Source organism: Eleutherodactylus coqui, chromosome 13, assembly GCF_035609145.1.
Source record: "Eleutherodactylus coqui strain aEleCoq1 chromosome 13, aEleCoq1.hap1, whole genome shotgun sequence".
NCBI lineage: Eukaryota > Metazoa > Chordata > Amphibia > Anura > Eleutherodactylidae > Eleutherodactylus > Eleutherodactylus coqui.
Window position 1 is genome coordinate 31,526,032 of NC_089849.1, and position 23,846 is coordinate 31,549,877.

At 49.1% G+C, this 23,846-nt stretch overlaps 1 protein-coding gene across 5 annotated transcripts; it reads left to right on the forward strand.

The window, feature by feature from the left end:
• The first annotated feature begins 1,926 nt into the window (after positions 1-1,926).
• Positions 1,927-23,093, forward strand: KAT7 (lysine acetyltransferase 7). Of its 5 annotated transcripts, none has more exons than XM_066586744.1 (15): positions 1,927-2,064; positions 4,386-4,533; positions 11,172-11,348; positions 11,527-11,766; positions 13,191-13,273; positions 13,408-13,515; positions 14,461-14,559; positions 14,640-14,750; positions 15,378-15,569; positions 16,281-16,370; positions 16,494-16,634; positions 18,049-18,142; positions 18,230-18,376; positions 18,584-18,690; positions 19,689-23,093. In XM_066586744.1, exons 1-15 carry the CDS (start codon positions 2,050-2,052, stop codon positions 19,788-19,790), a joined length of 1,854 nt encoding a protein of 617 aa, XP_066442841.1. In that variant the 5' UTR covers positions 1,927-2,049; the 3' UTR covers positions 19,791-23,093. The 5 variants fall into 5 exon arrangements, with proteins under 5 accessions (XP_066442841.1, XP_066442842.1, XP_066442845.1 ...); XM_066586745.1 differs by having other exon boundaries at positions 13,426-13,515; XM_066586746.1 differs by having other exon boundaries at positions 1,937-2,064; positions 4,374-4,533.
• Positions 23,094-23,846: the final 753 nt, after the last annotated feature.

Here is a 23,846-nt window from a genome sequence, read left to right on the forward strand (position 1 = left end):
CCACTGCTGAGCTCCACCGCTCATGACATCATCAGAGGATTTCCAGTCTCCCCTGCTAAGCTACATCCCTCATGACATCATCAAAGGACCTGTAGTCTCCACTGCTGAGCTCCACCCCTCATGACATCATCAAAGGACCTCTAGTCTCCACTGCTGAACTCCACCCCTCATGACATCATTACAGAACTTCCAGTCTCCACTGCTGAGCTCCACCGCTCATGACATCATTACAGGACCGCCAGTCTCCACTGCTGAGCTCCATGCCTCATTACATCATTATAGGATCACCAGTCTCTACGGCTGAGCTCCGTCCCTCATGACATCATCACAGGATCTCCAGTCTCGACTGAACTCAACTCCTCATGACATCATCACAGGACCTCCAGTCTCCACTGCTGAGCTCCACCCCTCATTACATCATCACAGGACCTTCAGTCTCCACTGCTGAGCTCCAGCCATGACATCATCACAGGATCTCCAGGCTCCACTGCTGAGCTCTACCCCTCATGACATCATCACAGAACCTCCAGTTTCCACTGCTGAGCTCGACCCCCTTATGACATCATCATAGGATCTCCAGTCTCCACGACTGAGCTCCACCCCTCATGACATCATCACAGAACTTCCAGTCTCCACTGCTGAGCTCCATGCCTCATTACATCATTATAGGATCACCAGTCTCTACGGCTGAGCTCCGTCCCTCATGACATCATCACAGGATCTCCAGTCTCGACTGAACTCAACTCCTCATGACATCATCACAGGACCTCCAGTCTCCACTGCTGAGCTCCACCCCTCATTACATCATCACAGGACCTTCAGTCTCCACTGCTGAGCTCCAGCCATGACATCATCACAGGATCTCCAGGCTCCACTGCTGAGCTCTACCCCTCATGACATCATCACAGAACCTCCAGTTTCCACTGCTGAGCTCGACCCCCTTATGACATCATCATAGGATCTCCAGTCTCCACGACTGAGCTCCACCCCTCATGACATCATCATAAGCTCTCCAGTCTTCACTGCCGAGCTCCACCCTTCATGATATCACAGGACCTGAAGTCTCCAACCCTCATGACATCATCACAGGACCCCCAGGCTCCACTGCTGAGCTCTATCCCTTGTGATATTATCAAAGGTCCTTATTCACATTGCGCATGAAACGCTAGACGAAAAAAAAGCAGTGCACATGCGACTTTCTCATCCAGTAAAAATTGCGGACAGGTGCAGGAACCAAACGGACCTCCAATATAGTCAACAGGGTCCTTTTCAGCATAGATTGGCTCCGTTATGACACCGACCCGTTCATGTCGGGAATTCCATTCTCCTGCTGCCGTAACGGAGTCCGTAGCGCAGATGTGAATTTAGTCTTATGCTTTACATTGCAGCTCTTCTCTCCTGTGTCCCCACCCCGGGGTGCTGGCCTGAGGCAGGAGGCTCACCTTGCCTCATTTATGGGACACCCTGGTATGCACCCCAAAAAGGTACCAAAACTACAGCTCATTATACAAAAATAGGCTTTGTCCTTAGAACAATAAAGTTCTGGGCTTTTGAATGCAGCGATGCCAAAAAATTACTTTCCAAAAAAAGCGGGACAGATATATATATATTTTTAAAGTGGAGATTTTTGGTATCCGTGTAATCGTACCAACCTGTAGGAAGAAGGTTACCGTGTTATTTATGTTTATTAAAGCCGTAAACATATAAAACAATGGCGGGATTGTTCTCTCACGCTGTCCCGCCAATAAGCGGGCACCAAAATAACGCAGGTCAAGAAAGGGTTAACTTCTGCTTCTCTCGCACTGCATAGATGCCGCCACAAGAGGGCGCTCCTCCTAATATGCTCCAGAGCAGAGGAGCAGCTGCCGCTCTCGGAAATTAGAAAAAACAACGTTTCTGTAGTGGGCGGGGTTATGCGCGAATAGGTGGGCGTGGACGCGCATGCGCGCCATTCTCCCGTTACCCGGAGACGGCGCTGAACGGATTCCAGGGCTGAGGTAACCGCGTAACCGGGAGCCCGGCGCCACAACGAACGGGGAGGGCCGAGCGATGCCCCGGAGGAAGGTAAGCAATAGATGACGTAATGACACGGGCTTGGTTTGGGGTGTCAGCATAGAAGATGCGCGAAGGTCTGCGTAGCCATAGCCGCCGGGCGCGGACATGCTGGAGGTTGCACACCGGTAGTCAGACTCGCACGAGGGCGACTGCGGCTTATAGTGCGACGTGTCCGAGCGTGAGAAATACGGCCAAAACAAGGCCCGAGTCGGTTTTTCTCATGTTCTGCGCTAATTGGGTGGAGGGCAGAGAAGAAACGCTCTTGATTGGTCGCCGTCCTAATGACTCGATTAATGATTGGCTGGAAAACCTGTCACTCACAGCGGGCGCCTTGCGTGTGGTTTTGAGCTCATTGATACGCTAAAGCGCCAATCACGAGCTTGCCGCGCCCTTCTGTGCCCTGATTGGTGGTTGTTAGTCCTCGCGCTTCCATAGGCTGGTTTGGGTGTCAGTCAACGTTCTGCCGCGCCCTCTTGTGTTCTGATTGGTCTGTTCGCTCCCGGTGTAACAATTTTGGTTAGTGGCTGCGCTTGTGGGCGTGGTCATAACAAACCGTAGTCGTCACATGCTCGGAGCTGCTGGCTGTTTTGGGCTTCTTTGGAGCATTCTACAGGGTGACGTCATTAAGCTGATGCACGGCGGCCGCTGTAGGAATAGCATAGGAAGGCATGATGGTGTGCAGCATGGGCTCCTGGGGGCCCCGGAACATGGATGTCAATGTTGTGCTGCAGGAGAGAGTAAAACCTGGTTACAAGAGTAGAACGTGAGAAGCAGAACTCCCCTCTCCGCGTCTCTCAGGCCGGCGGCACACGAGCGGATTCGCATTGCGGCGTCCGCGCCAAATACTGTTCACAACATGCCACGGAAAATCGCTTCTTGCGGCTCACAAGCGGACAGCGACTGTGACTTCCATGAGCGGAGGAAAAATAGCAGCATCTTCTACTTTTGCGCGGTTTCCGCACGGTCGGCTTCCATTGAAGTCAATGTAAGTCGTCCAACCCATGGCCTGTCCTTGCAGATAGGGGGACCCATGTGATCGCCTAGCGACGGCGCGGGAAAGGAGACCTTTAAAAAAATCTGTACTGCACATGAGTGGCATTCGCCGCGACCATCCGTGGTACGGGTAAAGAGGGCAGCTGCGCGCCGGCTGCGGTCAGGGCCGGATTCTGCTGCGTGTTTTAACACACCGCATCGTTGTGATGAGATGCGCCAAAATAGAGCAGACCGCGTTCGAAAGTTGAGCGTAAGTCTGCGAGGCCCCATTGAAATAATGTTGGGGCATCGTACCGTGATTACCGCGGCGGTCATTACGCAATAACAAGTGCGTGTGTGAGAGCGGCCCTATGCTTCATTATACGGACGACGTCTGCACTAATTGTTAGCGCTTGTGCGGGCGGGCAGATCACCGCGGGCTTCTCGCTCAGCGTCAGGGGCGCGGACTGCTGCTGCGCTTCAACGTTGCAATTGGGTTTTAGTCTTAGAAGCTGCAACACAAAATGAATATCCATGTTCCGGGGCCCCCAGGAGCCCGCGGGCCGTACAATCATGTAGCAGATCATGCCTTCCTATTCAGGTACACTACTGTTGTTCCAACATCGGCCACTAGTAGTGAGATGGCGCTGTGGCCGTCACCCCGTATACGTGCAGCACACTAGCTTTACTCTGCAGTGAGGAGCCGATAACGAGGCAGCCGCTCGTTAGATGAATCATTACACAGTGCGCTGGGAGATCTCTGCAGACAAAGGTGATGAAGGCGATCACAAGCGGCGCGTCCGCCATTGGTCACGTCACATGGGCGCTCTGATGTGAGCGCCGTCTATAATCTATATGGGCTCTTGACTATTCGTGGGTCATCCTTGGGGTCCCCATACAGGAGACTCTAGTTGTCCGAACCCCCCGCTAATGGCAGGTCCGGGAGCTTAAAGGGGTCTTCCAGGTTTTACTGTTGATGACTGGTCCTCAGGATAGGTCATTAGTAGCTGATTGGTATCCCCGCCGATCAGGTGATCCTGCTGTCAGCGCTGCGGGGTCGGACGTACTACATGTACCTGTGTGACTGAGCCCCGCTAGGCCGCTTCACTCCCCCTGAAACCAATGGGAAGGATGCCTCCTATTATACGGACAGCGGGTTGGGGGTCGGTCATCAACCCCGTTAGATGATGTCGGGGGTCCTGTCTTGTATTGATAGTCCCCCTGCTGGCGGTATGAATGAGCGCAGGCCGTGTGTCCGCCGCGATCGCCGCGTGCTGTCGTTGTACATACATTGTGTGGGTCATTCGCATCACTCTGAGCAGTACGATTAACCATCCTAATCACAGCCTGTTCCATAGAGGAATGCTGGAAGCAGTTCGGACGGGACAGAAGATTCCGATTTCTCTACAGACATGGAGCACACTGACAGTTCTGAAAGCGACGCCAACTCCCGAGGTCCTGCGCGCATCACCCGGTCCACGGCCAGACTCAGCCAGAGCTCGCAAGGTACGGCAGCCGCCCAAATATCTGTGTGTGCCCTCTATAGATCACATAGTCCTGTAACCAAAGATGGCCGAAACGCTTCTCTGACTGCCCGAAGCAGGACTAGTCTAAGACGCTCCATGCTGCTCCTACTGGTCAATCAAAGCAGGTGCGGTGTCTCAGACTAATCATGCATCAGGCAGTCGGAGAAGCCGCTGCGGCCATCTTTGTTTGTCCAGGCCGGAGGGTTAGTTGGGACGTCCCTCTTCCCAGCAGCGGCCATGTATGGTCACACACCTATAATGGCTCTCTGGGTGCCCTATGGGATGGATTTGATTACCTTGTATGTCTGTGATTGCTAACCTTCTTCTGTTTTAATCTCGGTTACAGAGCGGCACTGCTTACACGGCCGGCGCAGGAATTAGTGTAGCGGGGATGTCATTACTACTTGTCTCCTGACCTGCACAATGGAGTGTCTTAGCGTTCAGTAGTAGGGAGAGATGCAGCGAGGGGATTACCGGCGCTCATTAGCAGATCAGCGGGCCGCAGCACTTCTATCCGTCTCATTGATTGTAATTAGCAGCTTTGTCGCCATTTTCAACGTAAGCTAAAAAAACCAAAAACGAACTTGTAAACTTTAAACGCTGCTCTTCTAGCTAACCCTTTGTCTCATCAGCCTCTCGCTGCTTCCGCTACATCCTCGTCCGCACGGCATTGCTTAGAGGAAGGACCTGCGATAAAGCTTCGTGGTCGCCGTGGGCCATTTAAAGCGTTGTCTGGGGGCGAAAAAAAATTCCTTGGCCATTGAAGTTCCTGCTGCTCCGAATATGGAAGAAGCTGGTACCATCATTGTGCATGTGACCACTCAGCCAATCATAAGCCTCCGTGGCGATTCTACCGCGAATGGCACGGGATCGCTAAGGCCTGTAATTGGTCCAGTGGTCACGTACATAATGAATGGCGTCTGACGGCTACCGGCTTCCTCTGGGTTTGGAACAGCAGGGATCAGGCAAGTACGCCGTATAATGGGGGTTTCCCATCTGCGGTAGGGATTCCGGTTTCCTGTTCTGTTTGGGGAGCAGGGAAGGGGAATCCCTGCAGCCGAATGGTTCTAAACAGCACCGGACGGACCCCATTAACTATAATGGGGTCCGCCCAGCTTTTGGACCGGAGAAAGGGCGCAGCATTCAGCCGGATAACCTCCGGAAAACCCTTTTAAGAGTACGTTCACACGTAGCGGGGGGAGTTGGAGGAGTGAAGTCGCTGCAGATCCATGCACTAATGGTGCGGCTTTTGATGTGGTTTCTGGCATGCATTATTCTGCCGCAGAATGGGGTGCGTTCACAAGTCACAGATTTGCACCAAATCAGATTTCACCCTTCCAGCTGAAGGAATGGAGTCTGCTGCAGATTCTTGTCAAACGCAACACTAAATGGAGTATTTTGTCGCCAAGATCTATTCACTGACAGCAAGCAGGGAGGCAGTCCCACTTGCATCTAGACAACCTGGTCTGATCGTGTTCCACAGACGCACGAGCACGGTCCCAGGGTGATGGGTTCTGGCATCGCTGCTTCAGCAGGTGGTAGCTCCCCCGTAAGCGTGCTTGGATGGGTCAAGCATTGTCCATGTGACGGAGCGGACCACTGACCGGTGCATTCTGGGTCGGTGGTGGGATCAGGACGTTTTTTTGGATTCTCGTTGATGCCTTCCTTTCGCTGGCAGCAAACGGCCTCTGAAAACAGGGAGGATTCGCTACAGAAAGCTTGTTGGGAAACTGCAGAACCTCTCAGGATACTTATATAATTATCATATCTGACCTGGAAATCCCCTTAAAGGGGTTGTACCACAATTTCCAGTTGTCTCCTATCTACTTGATAGGGGATAACTTGATGATCAGGGATCTCGCCGCTGAGCCCCCCAGCGATCTGGAGACTGGGACTCCGGTGTTCGGCTCTCCTGTCACTCTGAACGGTGTGCCGGCCGGGCTCGTACGGTCAGCGCTCCATTCATTTCCCGCTCCATTCAGTCTCCTCCTCACAGTAAAGATGGGATCACTGAACCCCCATTCTTGAGATTAGTGGGGGTCTCAGCAGTGACCCCCCCCCCCCCCCCCTCACCACCGATCAGGTGCAATAATTATAAATGGCCTATGAAGGTGCAGTTGTAAAGGGTGACCTCAGCCATTCAGAGATGCTTCCAGTAAACCCCGCCCCCTTTCCGCGTCATGTGACTACATAGTATACACAAGCGATCTACATGGCGCAACCCTCACTGACAGCCGCATCCAGAGCTTCTACCCCCAAATAGCTCTCATCTGGTGCTCGTCTCCTTTTTGCTACCCCGTCCCCAGCTAAATCCAGGTAGTGGCATACTGGCTACTTTCAGGATATAGATCATGTGATCACTGAAACGGGCAGTGATTGGTTGAGTCCGTTCCATTCTGAAAAAACAGGACATTTGTCAGAAGCAGCTTCTTGTACGGGAAGGGCTGCAGAGCGATTAGCCAGTGATGGGGACCGTAATGGACGAGGCCAGAATGCGCTGCAGGCTCCGCGGACGGTCCTTGGGTTATATTTTTTTAGAATTACTAACAAACGTTATTAATCTCCTGATCTTTTTACTTGAAATCCCATAGGATTTAAACCGATGGTTATGTGATCGCATGTATAATATACTGCAGTACTCCAGTATTGCTGTATAGCATAGATTTACAGGCACTTTATTAGGCCCTTCCACAGGTTAGGCTCAATAAACAGAAATCCATGGCAGGCCTGGGGGTCTTCACAAGACCCCAGAATGCCGTTGTAATAGAACACTAACTGAACTCAGAGATTGGTCTCCTCGCACGGTCGGGCCATCTAAATGCAGCTGTCGGGGCGGCTTTGTTTGCCAGGCACAGCTCCCTACTTCTGCTAGTTGCTGCGCTTGGTATTGTAGTTAAAGGGGTCGTGCAAAGTCATAAATTTATCCTAACTTGACTTTTTTGTCCCGACTAATCATGAGAATGGGGGTCCCGATGGTCCCCTCGTGAATAGCACATAGGTTGCACATACATGCCACTGCTCCATTCACTTTAGTGGGATCGTCAGACTCGCAGAGTACAAGCGCTCGACAATATCCAGTGCCCCCCCACCATTAAAATGACTGCAGCGAGGGGGCTCACACTGAGACCTTTAGGTCTTCTGCTCTTGGGATTGGTGGGGATCCCAATGGCTGGACACCACCGATCATAAAGTTATGCCCTCTCCTGTGGAAAGGAGTAGCTTTCTAACTTGGCACCAGTCCTTTAGGTCACCTTTAGTTAAATGTAGTGAGCACAGCCATTGCCTGAAGTTCATTACAGGCACATCTCTGTAGGGGGCGTAGCTGCTTCAATGAGCTGATCGGTGGGGATCCCCACCGATCTATTGATGGCCCATCCTAACGATAAGCTAAGCCAATCTTGTTTCTACGGACATTGAGTTGTTACATGCTGCGATCTGATGCGCCCCATCCTTTCGCTAATCCAGTGAATTGATGGCCTCCATACTTTGCACTGCATGCCGCAGCTTACGCCACTTTACTGGCCGCACTTCTAACTTCCAGCTTCCGTTCTAACGTTGTGCAGCGCTATATACTAGGAGGGGTTTAGGGGAGCCAAGTGTCAGATGTTCGGGGGGCAGCAGCTGCATGCAGACCGCATATGGAATCAGTCAGTGAGGACTTCTGTATTTAGAAGGTGCTCTTACTAAAGATTGGGGAGAACCGTTCGCCCAAATGTTCACTGGTCGTTCCTGATGATGGTACTAGAAGATTCAGAGTGGTGAATGATGATGAAAGTTGACCATGGATACAACTGATATATATTAAAGCGGTTGTCCAGGATTAGGAAGACATGACTGCCTTTACGTCAGTGAAGTACAGCTGTAATACCAGATGCAATCTGTGGACAAGTGTGGCGCTGTTTCTAGAAGAAAGCAGTTTTTCTGCTGCTGTACAGCTCCTCATCAGTCACACTGGCATCAGGAGTGTGCATGGGCACGGAGTGTTCCATTGGCATGTGGGTTGTCTTTGACCACCCTTACCCCACATAGGGGTGGGACCAGAATCTGCAGGATAGGGGATAACTTACTGATTGGTGGGGGTCTTGCTGGTGACCCCGTCATCGATCTAGAGACCAGGGTATCATCCTCCTCATTGACTCTTCATTCACTTTCAGTGGAACTGCCGGAGATAGCGGAGTGGCAAGCGCTCGGGTATTTCCATCAGTCACATCGTAATTAATTGACTGTTCATGCTCGGCCAGCGCTTCATTCATTCATTCATTCTGACTTCACTGCGGGGCACCCACAGTGACAGGCAGAGGGGCACACGGACCCCTGTTTTTGAGATCGGTGGGGTCTCTGCAGTTAGATTCCACTGATCAACAAGTTGGCCACTAACCTCAGCACAGGGAATAGTTTGTGATACGGGTAAGCCCATTTAAAGACTCGCTCACATGGCGAAATGCGCTTGATCTTAGCATTCTACTAATCCGCGCCATAGTAAAAATGACAGTTACTTGCATACAGATTGTGAAATCCATGTTGTAGGGTTGAAAACCAGAATCAACGTGTCTGTTCTTGCACTGTTTCCTTGTTGGGATTTGCCCCGATGTAAGAAATGCGCATATGGCATCCATATCAAAAGCTGTCAGATCCATGTTGGAAAATTCCGCCGTGGCCCTGATGGGTGAGCAGGCGGCGGTGTGAACGAGGCCTACGGGTATAGTCACATGGGGCGGGTTTTTCCATAACAGAAAGATTTGCCAAAGATTTCACCTTCTCAATTGAAGAAGCGTCTCGGTCTGCGCCATTTAGTGCGGGTTTGCCGCTGCAGATTGTTCCATTGTGGAAAAGTCTCAGCAAATTCGGACCTTATCAACATACCCGTAAGGCAGCTTCCGCACGGGCGACACAATAGCGATGCAAGAAAATGGCAGCGATATTGCATCGGTGTTCCGCGCGATATCGCTGCGTTGTCTCGCGGTGATAACAGGGTTGTCGCTACAAAGTCGCCCGACTTTATAGCATCACCTGTGAGGATTTTCAAGGGGGTGGGGTGGGGGGGCTGAAATAGAAGCCCTAGCTGCAGAAACAAAACAAAAAAAACACCATTACCTAAGAAGCGCTGTCGGCTCCGGCGCGGGTCTCTTCTTTAGCTCCGGCAGTCATTTTCAGTCTTCTGCCAGCCCTTCCTGGATTGGAGGGTAAAAATCCCTGCCTCTAGGAAGGGCTGGCTGTGATTGGCTGAGCCACAGCACTTGTGAACCAATCAGAGCCAGCGCTCAATGAACCAATCACAGTGTAATAGAAAGCATCACTTCCATTGGTTTCAATAGGGGTGAAGTTGTCTAGTACACTTTTTGCCCTTGACCACCGATGCGGACGTCCAGCTGTGCCACACTAACGGCTGGCTGGAAGAGCAACTGATCCGTGGCGCTCTCCGGTGATTAACTGTAATGCCTTATCCGGAGGATAGGTCATCAATAGGAAATGCCTGGAATACTCCTTTAAACTGTAATATTCAGTAAGCACAATGCCTGCGATACCCACCCGGGACGCTGCAAAGCCTACAGAGTTATGTCTCCGGCTCGGTATACTGTGACAACTGTCGGGCAGACAGCTGATTGGTGGCGGCCCCTTGGCGATCCACTATTGAAGACCAATCCTCAGGATAGGTCATCAATTTTCAAGGCTGGACAACCCCTTTAATTGATCTCGCTAATGATATATTGGGCATGTCATATTTATGGCATATCACCACAGCAGATGGCAGTAGGGTGCCATGGTGGCAACACGTCCTCGCTGTGAATGACACTACATCGTCTGATTCTTCAACTACTATTCTTATGTCCGATCGCTTTCTAGTATGTGAACCTGCGAGCGTTACGGTATCCGGTTTTGGTCTGGATGATGACTTGTGTTGTGCGGGATCCAGTGGCAGCCCTCATCCAGCCCCTGCCTTTACATGACCAAATGTAATACCGACTGGCAGAGATTTCACAAAATCAGGCTAAGGAAAAGTGGAGCAGTTGCTCATCACAACCAATCGGATGGCTTCTTTCATTTTTAACATGAAAGCTACAATTTGATTGGTTGTTACGGGCATCTGCTCCACTTTTTCTTTGCACCAGTTTTGTGAAACCCCCTGCAGTGTGTACAGATGTGCCTTTCCTTCCGCTTCCTTCCAGATGTCCCAAGATGAGCGGCGCAGGATGACCAGCTTTGGGAAAGGAAAAAAACTTACCGTATGCATGTAGACAACTGCGAGTTACGGCGGAGATTCTTGGCCAAAGTCGGTCATCTTGTGCCACTCCTCTTGGATATCTGGAGCCAGGAGGAACAGTAAGGAGAGCTACATGTGTTTAGTGGTGGCACCTTGTATCTGAAGTGGTCCTATGTGCACCCAGTATAGGCTAGGCATGGGCAACGTCCAGCCTGATGGCTGCTACTTCATAAACTTGGGCCTTAGTTTTGAGGCTTACGGCCAGATGTTGCCCATCCTTGGATGTAGCCCTAGGGGGCAGGAGATGATGTTTTTCCCCTTGCCATGTAGGCACAGTTAGGAAGCTGCTATCACAGGGCAGGTCACGCCAAGGTTGACCGTGTCGGCAAGTGAAATTGTGGTTTGTATTAAACCAGATTCCAGTCCGGTTGGCAATCTGCAATCGTTTGGTGCAGAGGAGCCGGCCTACTCCACTCGGAGGGTGACCCGCAGCCAGCAGCAGCCCACCCCCGTGACTCCGAAAAAATACCCGCTCCGACAGACCCGCTCATCGGGATCGGAAACCGAGCAAGCGGTGGACTTTTGTGACAGAGGTACGGGGGTGCAGCCGAGCTTATACTACTGCTGGACGCGCTCTCTCTCATGTCCTAGTAGATGCACGCTGGCTGTCTGTTCTTAGCTGTGACCCTGTAGAGTAGACTCTTCTTTGTGTGCTTTCTGCCAAATGCCACCATTGACTGCTGCTAAACCTGTTTATTCCGTCTGCCGTAGATACTAAAAATGCTGGGGACCACGACGAATCCCCACCTCGCACTCCTACCGGAAACGCACCGTCATCAGAATCCGATATAGACATTTCAAGCCCCAACGTGTCTCACGATGAGAGCATTGCAAAGGACCTGTCCATGAAGGACTCCGGGAGTGACCTGTCGCACCGACCCAAACGAAGACGGTTCCATGAAAGCTATAACTTCAATATGAAGTGTCCGACCCCCGGCTGCAACTCTCTAGGTAACATGGGATGTGTCCATAGCAATAATACAAAGTGATGATAGTAAAGTGGCCACAGTTTTGGTTGGGAGGCCCAATTATCGCTAAAATGTGACTATAATAGAGCTGTCTAAACTTGGCCTTAAAGGGATTCACCCTATCCACAGGGTAGGTCATCAATAGCAGATCAGTGGGGATCCATCTCTCAAGATCCCTGCTGAATAGTTAATCGTCCAGACCGCTATTGATTCGACAGGGCCAGATGTCTGCCTCAGTGGCTACGGCTGGAATTTTACTATGCGGCTTCACTCCCGTTAAAATGATTGGGAGCGAAGTAATCTGTTACACTTCTGACTCTGATCAGTGGGGCTGGATGTCCGCATCAGTGTTCAGGGCCAGAGTTGTAATGGACTGCTTCAGTGGGAGTGAAGCTGATGACTACCGGACCCAGATGCACGGACAGTGGGCCTGACGATCGGCTGCTCGGCGGGGATCTCGAGTGGCAGATCCTAACCAATCTGCTATTGATGACCTGTCCTGGGGACAAAAAGTTACAAAACCCCTTATAAAGGGGTTCTCCAGTTTTAGGGTCTAGTTTTATGCTCATCGGTTGTGCAGGATAAGAAACGCATAGCTGCTTTCTTTCAGAAACGGTGCCATACTTTTCCACAGGTTGTGTGTGGTATTGAAGCTCAGTCCTATTCCCTGAAGCTGTAATACCTCACACAACCTGTGGACAGATGTGGCGCTGTTCCTGGAAGTAAGCAGCTGTGTGTTTTTTCTAATCCTGTACAGCCCATGCAAGAAATAAATGCTGTAAGTTGCTAATATACAGCGGGCCCCATGACAACACTGCAGAATGGGCTTGTTACTTTTAGCAATCACAGTGCAATCTTCGTTTTCCAAGAGCCCCTTAAGGGTGCAGATCTTCGCCAAAATTTGCAGCTGTTCATTCAGGGACACTTCAGATGGCTGTTCTCTGGGCTAGTGGGGGTCTCAGTGGTTGGACCACCCCCAATCCTCTATCCTATGGAGACACAATAACGTGTTTTGATGCGGCAATCCGTTTAAGAAATTAGAGCTGCACTTCGGTTGATACGGACCAACTTTTCTTAATTAGATTCATTATTGCTTGCTGTCAGTGACTGGGAACATTCTTGTACAGGCCTATTATTTCTCTTGGTGGAGGGTTTGCTACAATTGTATCCAGTCTGATGGATTCCTTGTCAGCAGGCTGCACTCCAGACTGATACATTGTAGCAAACTACATGACAAGAGAGGCTTGTGCCTGTTATTTTAGTGCACGGTGTCATTTAGGCTGGAGAGAATTGTTAGGTCTGCAGAAGGCTTCTGGGTGAAAGAATGGTCCTATTCACTGACAGTAAGCAGGGATCTTGAAAATGGTGAGGAGTTGAAACGTGAAGTGCATCTGCTTTCTCTTTCAGGACACCTCACTGGGAAACACGAGAGGCACTTTTCAATCTCCGGCTGCCCGCTGTACCACAATCTCTCTGCCGATGAGTGCAAGGTAACCCTCTATTTTGTTCAGCACCCCATTACTCACAGCACTGCGTGCGACGTGAAGGGGTTCGTCTTCTATTTCTGTATGTGTTTTCCTGAAGAAGGCTGATCTGACCCATCCATGATTGCTTACATTTACAGAATTGTGATGAATTTCAGGTAAGAGCGCATGGTCGCGACAAACAGGTGGAAGACCGAATGCTGTCCCACCGGCAGGACGAGAACAACAGGCATGCCACACGGCACCAGGTGAGGCGCTTTAATTCTTATACTAACTTTATAAAATAGTTTTTAGCCACAGTAATACTGACCCCCCCCCCCCCCCCCCCCTTACCCCATACAGCAGAACACAGCCTGTGCCATTACAAAGTTTTCCACCAATGAGCAAATCTGGCGAATGCTTTACTCTATTTAAATCTGGCCCGCAGTGCCAACCTTGGGCACCATGCCATATTTAGGAACGTACAGCTGTTGCCCCTTTTTCTTCGATTCCCTGTCCTTGAAGGGGTTATATCAGGTTAGAAAAACGCGGCCACTTTCTTACAAGAACAGCACCACTCCTGTCCATGGACTTTGCCTGGTACTGCAGCTCAGCTCCCTTCACATAAGGGTGCTTTTACACGGGACGACTGGTGCTTAAGCTCCTGACGGCCTTTCCAATGACTGTCGCTCATGTACTTTCACACGGAAGCGATTGATGCGCATCGCTTACATTCTGAGATCTCTTCCGGCTGCCTCCATTTACTGTGAATAGATGAACGACCGCCTGACCAAGAAGTCGCTTCAGTGAGCTGAAATGAAACGACTGACGACTAAGGAGCAACTTCTTGCTCCTTACACTGTTTGGTCCTGCCTTTACACGGGGCGACTATCGCTTGCAATCGCTCACCCCCCAATGATAGTCGGTCCTGGTAAAAGTACCCTGAGCTGCAGGATCGCACATAACCACAAGTGGAGACGAGTAGCGACCTTTTTGGAAGACGACGGACGTGTGCTTGTAATCTGATACAACGCTTTAAAGCACCGATACTTGTAGTATTGGTTTTCTACACGCTTACAGGCATGCTAATAATCCCTCATTAGTCATTGCGGTTAGCTTGGACTTGTAGTGATAATCTCTATTTGTACAGCACAAGCCTATTCCGCAGCGCTTGTTTGGTGATGGATGTGAAGCTCACTTCTCTGTCTTTACAGGCTCCCACTGAACGTCAGCTACGGTATAAAGAGAAGGTCACTGAGATGAGAAAGAAACGCAACTCCGGCTTAACCAAAGAACAGAAGGAGAAGTATATGGTAATGCTAGAATAATAGAAGTGGGTCATAAATACTTGGCACGCGGGTCGCGGTTCACACAAGTGCGTCCATATTTACAGGAACATAGACAGACGTATGGCAACACAAGGGAGCCACTGTTGGAGAACCTTACTAGCGAGTATGACCTTGAGCTTTTCCGAAGGGCCCAGGCAAGAGCTTCTGAGGACTTGGTAAGGAACTTGAGGCAGTGCATTCATAACCTCTCACAATTTTTCTTTTTTTTAAAGGGGTTTCATGGATAGGTCCTCAATATCAGATTGGGTGTCTGCTGCTCAGGATTTCTGCCGATTGCATACCAGAAGCATACCGTACATTTCATAACCGCTGTGCCTGGTATAGCAGCTGAAGCCCATTAACTTGCTGCTCTTAGGCCATGTGACCAATCGACATGATGTCACAGCTCTGAAAAATGGCCGTGGTGTTCAGCAGATCCCTGCGGCCACTGTGGTCAGCTGATTTAGTAGGGGCTCCCAGACCCCCACAAATCTGATATTGATGACCTATCCTGAAGGGGCAGGTCATCAGTATCTTCATTCCAGACAACCCCTTTAAGGTGGTAGTGTCTACAGATGGCCTTACGTAGCACACTCGTGACCGGACATCGCTCATCACATACGTTTCCTTGTATGTTTTAGATGTAAGTGCTATGTAATGGATTCCTCCATTTCGTGATAGAATTAAGCCTCTCGCACATGGACATACCGTATTACGGATCCCTTTAAGTCACGCATACAATTGCACCAATTGACTTATTTTTTTCTTGATGGAATCTGTGTATTCCATTAATGTCTTTGTAGGAGAAACTTCGGTTACAGGGTCAGATCACAGAAGGAAGCAACATGATAAAGACAATCGTGTTCGGCCGATACGAGCTGGACACCTGGTATCACTCTCCGTACCCCGAGGAGTATGCCCGGCTAGGGCGGCTGTACATGTGTGAGTTCTGCCTCAAGTACATGAAGAGTCAAACTATCCTGCGCAGGCACATGGTGAGTGGGGATCCTGCATTACATGTACATCCTAAACTCCTTGTGCAAGTTAGAGTGGGGAGATCTATAACCCGGTGCCCTTCGTTTGCGCCATTCTGCTGCGGAGCCACCGGTTCTAAGGGTCGTCTTCTAAAATTGCCACAGCACCTCTTTGATTTTGCCTTAAGACCTTGCACGCTGTTCTCCGATTGGCCCGCTCTGCTCATGTGAGCAGCACTAGCCAATTGGAAGGCAAAGTGAAGCGACTCAGAATGCTGTAGACAGAAGAGTGGAATGGGCAAATCCATGGCAGGAAGGCGTAAATGGAGGGCACCAGGTAACATTCATCCCCCACTCACCTTTTAAAGTATTTGTGTCACCTTGAAAAACTTTTGATTACTTGAAACACCCCCTCATTGTTGCTATGGGAGGCTGCTGCTGGCCATACATTTCCTGACAAGGGTGCTACGAGCTAAAGGTACCTTTTAGACTTTGGTAGTGATTTCCTTCTGACTCCTAGAGGGGCCTGGCATCCATACGCCTCAGTAGGGCAGCTTGAAAAATTATTTACAATGTCTGAAATTGAAGATCACGGTCTGTTCCTCCCTGATTGTTTAGAAAGTGCCTTCACTTGTTCAGTCTTGCGCTTCAGTGCAAGAGGTTTCCTCGTGAAGGATCAGTCTGGGTTTCTTCGTCTTCCATCTCCTGGCCAGCTCTTTCTTTTCTCTGCAGGCAAAATGCGTGTGGAAGCATCCTCCCGGGGACGAGATCTACCGCAAAGGGTCCATCTCCGTATTTGAAGTAGACGGAAAGAAGAACAAGGTTGGCATTAGAGCGTTCTGTCATTTAGGCTTCCCTTTAAACATTGCCTTTCACTAACTACACAACTGAATTCTCGTTCCTGCTGGATGATTACGGATGCTGATGTCTCATTTCTGCTTCCAGATTTACTGCCAGAACCTGTGCCTCCTCGCAAAGCTTTTTTTAGACCACAAAACCCTTTATTACGACGTCGAGCCTTTTCTGTTTTATGTCATGACTGAGGCGGACAACACCGGTTGCCACCTTATAGGCTATTTCTCTAAGGTAGGATTTTCAATATGCTGTTGCTGCAAATTTTGGAGTGTCGTGATTCTGTCACATGACCACATGGTCCGTGGACCGATAGACGTGTGTGGAGTGAGAGCCCGTGGACGGAAAAGGTCACATGATCGTCTTAACTGCATCTAGGAGGACTTTACATTATATACATATGTATAATTTGTGCTGCTGTCGTACCTATTTAAACGCTTTCCAATCCAATTTCCTTGCCACCCCACATCCTCCTCTGCTCTTATTTATTTTGGGTGGGAAATACATAAAATGACCCGTCATGATTTATTAGTAATGTTTTTTTTAGATTAAATGTGACTTAATTTGTATATTACAAAATATACAGAGGAGAGATCCGACATTGCAGCGCTCCTCTGCATAGTATAATATACATATGCAGAGAACTCTGATATCGGATCTTACCTGCATACTGTAGTGTGTGTGTGTGTGTGTGTGTGTGTGTGTGTGTGTGTGTGTGTGTGTGTGTGTGTGTGTGTGTGTGTACACACACACACAGTATGCAGGTGAGAGATCCAATATCGCAGCTCTTCTCTGCATAGTGTCATATACATATGCAGAAGAGAACTCTGGTGTCGGATCTTACCTGCATACTGTAATATACACACACAGTATGCAGGTGAGAGATCCAACATCGCAGCTCTCTTCTAATATACATATACAGAAGTGCTGCAATGTCGCAGCTCTCTTCTGCATAGTGCTAGAAACGTGTCAGACCTCGCCTGTTTTGGGCAAAACTAGGACCCCTTCCTATCAGCTGCTGATACAAGCTTTCTGTCCGTCTGCAGCTGCAGTGGCCAGGTTTAGTATTGCCGTTCTCTTTCATTCATCTGACTAGGAGAGAGCTGCAGTACCAAACCAGGCCACAGCCAAGCAGATGGCATTATGGGCTTTCTGGCTCTCCGCAGCAGCTTCTTATCATTGGAGGTCCCAAGTGCTGGACCCCCTTGAATCAGTTACTGACAACCTATCCTAAGAAGTAATCAGTAGCTCTCACTTGGGGAAAGCCCTTGTAAGGTGACTCCAACCCAGAGCCAATTTCACCCCTTAATCACCAGCAGCATGTATTTTTATGGTGATCACTAAGGGGTATTATTTTGATATATATACCCCTTTCTACGGCGCATGAGTGTCCTGTGCAGCGGGTGCTCAGCTGTGTAATGACTAACCACTTGGATGCTGCGGTTGTTGTTGACTACAGCAATGAAGATGGTTGGGATTGGAGGCTTATTTGATCCCTGGCGTTTACTCTTAGTTGCTTCTGTCAATAGTTATCTGTGGCATCGAAGTGGTTTCGGAGGAAAGTAACTTTTTGTGGCTCCGAAGGTTCTTGCTGCCCTAAATATGTCTGATGTGCTGGGTAGAATCATATTTCCCATTTGTTTTGCAGGAGAAGAACTCTTTCCTGAACTACAACGTGTCGTGTATCCTGACTATGCCGCAGTACATGAGGCAGGGTTACGGGAAGATGCTCATAGACTTCAGTAAGTGATCCGACTGCGTGTACAACTTCTGGCTGTCAGAAGGCAGGAGAAGTTTACTTTGCACTAACTGTGTATATCGCCTTCCAGGTTACCTACTATCCAAGGTGGAGGAGAAGGTGGGATCCCCGGAGCGCCCACTCTCTGACCTTGGCCTAATAAGCTACCGTAGTTACTGGAAGGAGGTTTTGTTACGATACCTACACACCTTCCAGGGCAAGGAAATCTCTATCAAAGGTAGGTACTGGCTGTAGTGTCTGTTGTCTTGCCGACAGAGCTCACACTCCAGCAGCCGCTCAGCTGACGTTTGGCATCACATGTGATACCTTCATTTTTAGGAGCAGGTTCATTGGATGTGAGAACAGCAGATCTGCTTCCAATTATTGAAGAAGTCTTGGCACTTTGGTAAAGTTTGCTAACTTTCTGCTGTTGTGTGTGTTGTAGAAATTAGCCAGGAAACGGCTGTAAATCCTGTCGATATTGTGAGCACCCTGCAGGCCTTACAGATGCTGAAATACTGGAAGGGGAAGCATCTAGTACTGAAGAGACAGGTAATCTGAAATATCTACTCCTACATCAGCCTGTTCATGCCGCGGCAGAAAGTAGATCTGTTTTGTATCCTATGTGCGGAAACCTTACAGATCAAGTCTTTACACTTGAGCGCGGCACCACAGTTCATCGGTGATCTGGATCTGGAGTGCAAAAGTCGGACATCATATATAGTAACTACTCTATGCTAACAAAAGTAATTAGACAACTGAACAAGAAGTGGAATTTATTTCCATACGTTAATACTTAATGGGGCTCCTTTGGCCCTAATGACATCGTATACTCTCAGTGGTATATTTTCTACTAACGTCCCATACACTTCAGCTGGTAATTCCCTCTATGCATCCTGCAAATGTCTTGTGAGTGACTCCACCCCTCCCCCCCCCATATGCTTCTGCAACATGCTCTCCACCGAATCTCTATCTGAATCTTGATCCAGCTCCCATATAATCACGCTGCTTCCGCCAACATTGGCTGGCTGCATTAATCTACCTACGTCTGACTTAAAATGATTAGATGGGCAGCCAAACAGAAACAGCAGCCAGTCTCAATCATATGCAGTTCCACCATCTGAAGTCAGGACTGCATATATATGCTCATTTTGGAAAATCCTCCTTGCCTCCATCAGTTGCTAACCTTTGGCGCTCCGATTGCGGTCGCAAAGTGCATGCACCGGACAGACCAATCGGAGCACTAGAATTTTATTATGAAGCTAATTGGAGTGCCTAAAAGGCACTGATGGGTGTAGTGGGCGGAGACTATATAAACTAGGTGAGGCTGTGTGGTGGCTGAGATGCCAGCGCTGGGGGTGATGGCTCTTGTAGTAGGGCTGGGCAGAAGTGATAAAAGAGGAATTGATTATTGTAAACGGCTACGTAGCAGGAGAAGGTAGCGGAAGAATGTGATGAACTGAAACGAGGTAACGGGCGGATAGTTCAGGACATAAGGAACTCAAATTCTTTATCATTATCACTTTTTTTTTTTTTCTTTTTCTACCAAGGATTTAATTGACGAATGGGCGGCGAAAGAAGCCAAGAGAAGCAACAGCAATAAGACAATGGACCCCACCTGCCTGAAATGGACACCGCCCAAAGGAACATGAACTTTTTGATATTCCAGCCCCGCCATCTGCAGTCTCCTCCGTCACTTTTCTGTGTTACTTATATGAACTGACAGCAACAACTGGTTTCTTCCACCAAACTCTCGTTCCCTGCGGTAAACCACACTCCACTCGTGGGGTCACCTTCAGCCTGCCTCATCGAATTCAGCTTTACGGCATGGTTCTGCCCTCCAGTAACCTGACGTACGACATCACTGAATTTGTATTCTCCTCCACTTGCGATAAATGAAATTCTCATCCTAATGCCGACTTGGAGCCACAACGTTTCATATTAATGTCTAGGTCTGGATGAACTTCTGGAACACTCCAAGGCAGAGTAGTAGTAGATATGTGACGGATTCCGGGCTTGGTACAGTGTATACACCGGCGAATCACAACCAATGGAAGCTCTAGATGTGGTGCTTTAAAGGGGCGTCTGGTTGAAAACTAACTTTTAAATTAGAGTTAAATGACTAAAGGTATCTGTCCTCGGCCCCGTAATCCTCCCGGTCTCTGTTGAAAGCGGTAGTCAGGTGACCGCTGCCGGCTAATCAAAGGCCGTAGCTTCACCGTTCTCAACTTTTGGCATCATGGTTACACAAGATGTGAGCACTGATGCCAGGAGGTTGGGTGATGACGCTGGGCCTCTGACTGGCAAGCAGCGGTCACCTGATTTCCGCTGTCAGAGACCAGGGTAATTGCGGGGTTGAGGACAGGTAAGTACCCTTTGTTTTCAGTCATTTGGATCTAATTTTAAGGCTGCATTCACACGGGAGAAATTCGGCCAAAGTGCGTTTTTTTTTTCACGCTGATGCAACGCCTCGCATCGCTTCTGTGACATTGTGATCCTCAGGCACGTGTTTTACGCGCGCCAAAGGATCGCACGTGTCTCCCATTGATTTCAGTGGGAAACATCACATCACATGGCATATGAGTGCCATGCAATGTCTTTCAAGATCCCATGGAAAACAATGGGCGAGGCGTTCCAAGCGGAGCGTCAGGACAGAACCTGCTGCGATCCTCCTCCTCCTCCCAGCATCGCTGCAAGGTGAGAAAAGAAATCGCTCATGTGAAGAAGTCCCTTCAAAAGAATGGAGGTCATATTCACATTGAGTTCAGTACAAAACTCATGCGAGATTCTCGCCCGTGTCAATGAGCGCCAAGGGTTAGTCTTTAACCTAACAAGCCCTTTTTAAATATTGGAGGCCAGTTAGAGGGAATTTTTTGAAAAAAATGCAAACCAGACGCATCTCCGTAGAGACAGATTACGTCTGCGCAGTATTTTTGCAGCAGAAATTGGACGCGATTATCTGAATGACCGGTTGTCGCACAGGAGAACTGAGTGACTCCCCCGCACAGCAATGAAAAGTTATTTGCTGACTTTTTTTTTATGTGTTTTTTGTTTTTAGTAAACTTCAAAAAATAAAAAAAAAAGCTATTCTCAAAAATGTTGGAACTTCACAGGCGGGCAGGTCCACCATGTGCCACGGTTTAGCTGTACTGTGGCATATGTTGCCTATAGGTTCCCATGTTAACAGTGTACTGGGGTTTCTTTGGGGGGAGTTGCACGTTCCCCTGCATACAAAATAGTAGTCGGCTACGTTTTCCTAAATGCTGACCTACACCAGTCTGGAGGATACCGAAAAGGACCAACCTTTGGCATCTCGTTGGGTGAATGGGATCTAATGGGTATATTTGGCATCTGAAGCCTTCTCTGCTCCTAGATGGAGTATAGGACATGAACGCGTTACTTGTACACTGTACCAAATCCCAGAATGTCACATCTTATTGTGTGCTCAAGGGGACGTTCCAAGAAGCACTGATGAATTTTCTTGAGTTTCTGCGCTTCCAGCCTCTCTGCTGTCGGACCGCCCGCCTCGGCACTTCTTCTCTCTTTGGGTCTTTTGAATCTACTTATGACCTCTTGCGCCATGTTGTATGTAAGGCTCTGGTCAGACTTCACTTTTGTCTCCAGCGTCGCCTCTATCTCAGGTTTCAGTCTTCTATACAGAAAACCGCATCGGTAGAGAATGAGATGGAAGCGATGGGTCGTGTATAAGACGAAGGCCTCTTTGGTCCCCGTTTCACACGGCTTCCATCCCGGTCAGTCTTTCCAGCTGGATAGAAACATGTTGAGATCCACTCCTTTCTAGAGATGGAAACCATGTGAAACGGATATCAAAGAGGCCTCCATCTCACATATTTACCCCTAGGGGTCTCTCCATTTTTATTCTCTCTGCAGTCTTTTGCATAGAAGATGGAAACCCGAGATGGAGGGGGTACTGGAGAGGAAAATGAAGTCCGAAAAGAGTCTAATGGTTGTGTTTCGGCAGAGAAGAGCCATGACAGGTGCTTCTTGTAGTTTGGCAAACTACATTGATAAGAAGTCAAGACTAATGGGCTGAGGGGAAACGCATTTAATGGGGTTGTCCAGTTGTAAGCTAGTGATGGCCTATCCTTGGCATATGGTGTGGGTCCCACGTTGATCAGCTGGCTGTTGGGCATTGTGCTTTTGCACTGAGCTGATTTCTACAGGAAGCAGACAGCTCCGTTCTTCCTGCAGTGGCTAAGCTTAGTATTGCAGACAAAGTTCCCATCAAAGTGAATGCCTTATAATACAAAGCCTGACCACTGCAGTAAGACCGGGGATATCATGCAGAAATCAGCTGAGTACGTAAGCCAGGGAAGAGTTGATAGGTGGGGGCAGACCCCTGCCAATCTACTATTGGGGGATGGGTCATCACTACTTTACAGCTAGACAATCCCTTTAAAGGGAAACTATCAGTAGCTTTGAGCCACATAAACTGTTATGAAGCTCAAAGGTGAGGGACCAGGGTGTCTGAGGAGCTGCTTTCTATACTCGCCAGCTCCCCCGTTTTGGCGCTGTGCCGTCAAGAAATCGGCGCATGACACAGCATGACTCTTCAGAAGGTTCTCAATGGGGGAGTGCGCACAGAGCCTTCTGTAAAGTCACGCAGTGCGTGCGCTGAATGCGGGAGTCGGTAAGTATTAACAGCGGCTTCCCAGACTCCCTGTTCCCTCACCTGCGCGCCGTAGCGTGGTTTATGGGACTCAGAGGTGCCGCCGGGTCCCCTTTTAGGTTTTCCCATGGACTTTGGAAATGGGGTTGTCAGGAAGCCTGCGGTCTCGAAGACCATTGTGGGACGTGAGGGTTCAGTAGAATATCTAGTTCTTGTGGGATGAAAGTCGATGCGACGGATACACGTTTCTGTAACAGGGTTTTACTTGCCAAAAAAATCGTTTATTTTTAAGAATATATGAATGCAAAAATATTTTTTAAATATCTGAAGTTGCACAAATTTCATTTTTTGCTCGCTACCGAATTACACGAACGCCCATCTGCCTCTCCTAAGAGTTTGAGATTAGAACAAAGGGTCTGCCTTTCAGAAAGGGCACCGCTTGGGTCCATAGACTGGGTGCATTGCAGCTAATCCGCATTAAAATGAATTGGGCTGAAATGTAATACCAGACACAGCCTGTGGACAAGAGGGGCGCTGTTTCAAGAACAGAAAAAAAAAGCAGACCCTTTTGTAATCTCAAATAACCCTTTTAGGTTGGTCCATTGTCAACAGATTGAAGTCAGAGTTTTTAGCTGTAGTATGGAAACTCTCCCCCAGTGCCTTGATTTTATCATCCCTCATCATTCCTGCTGTCAGCTTGTACTATAATGGGCGCCATCTTGTCTCTGTACGATAGGCATGGTCTCTGTACTGCGCAGAACAACCACCGCTGTTACCACCACAATGCCAAAGTCTGCTGTAGGTTTCTGTAGGGGGCGGCTAAACGCAAGTTCCACATATAGACTGTAGGAAGTCACGAACGCCTACGGGACATTTCACACGGGACGGAATCGGGCCACAGGAAATGGCGCAGATGTCGATTTGGTCAATTAGTGTGGATTTTGTGGCGTTTTTTCCTGCGGAATGCGTTCTGCGGAACTTCCTGCGTTTCTTCTCCTGTAGGTTATATACAACTCCGCCAGACGTCCTTAATTACCCGACTCAAAGCTTTTCCGCTGGGGGGTTTAATCTTGCGGTT

Coding starts and splice junctions, on each gene's coding strand:
- KAT7 (XM_066586744.1), top strand. Junction 11,767..13,190: donor CCCCGGCTGCAACTCTCTAG/GTAACATGGGAT, acceptor TTTCTCTTTCAG/GACACCTCACTGGGAAACAC. Junction 16,635..18,048: donor TTATAGGCTATTTCTCTAAG/GTAGGATTTTCA, acceptor TTTGTTTTGCAG/GAGAAGAACTCTTTCCTGAA.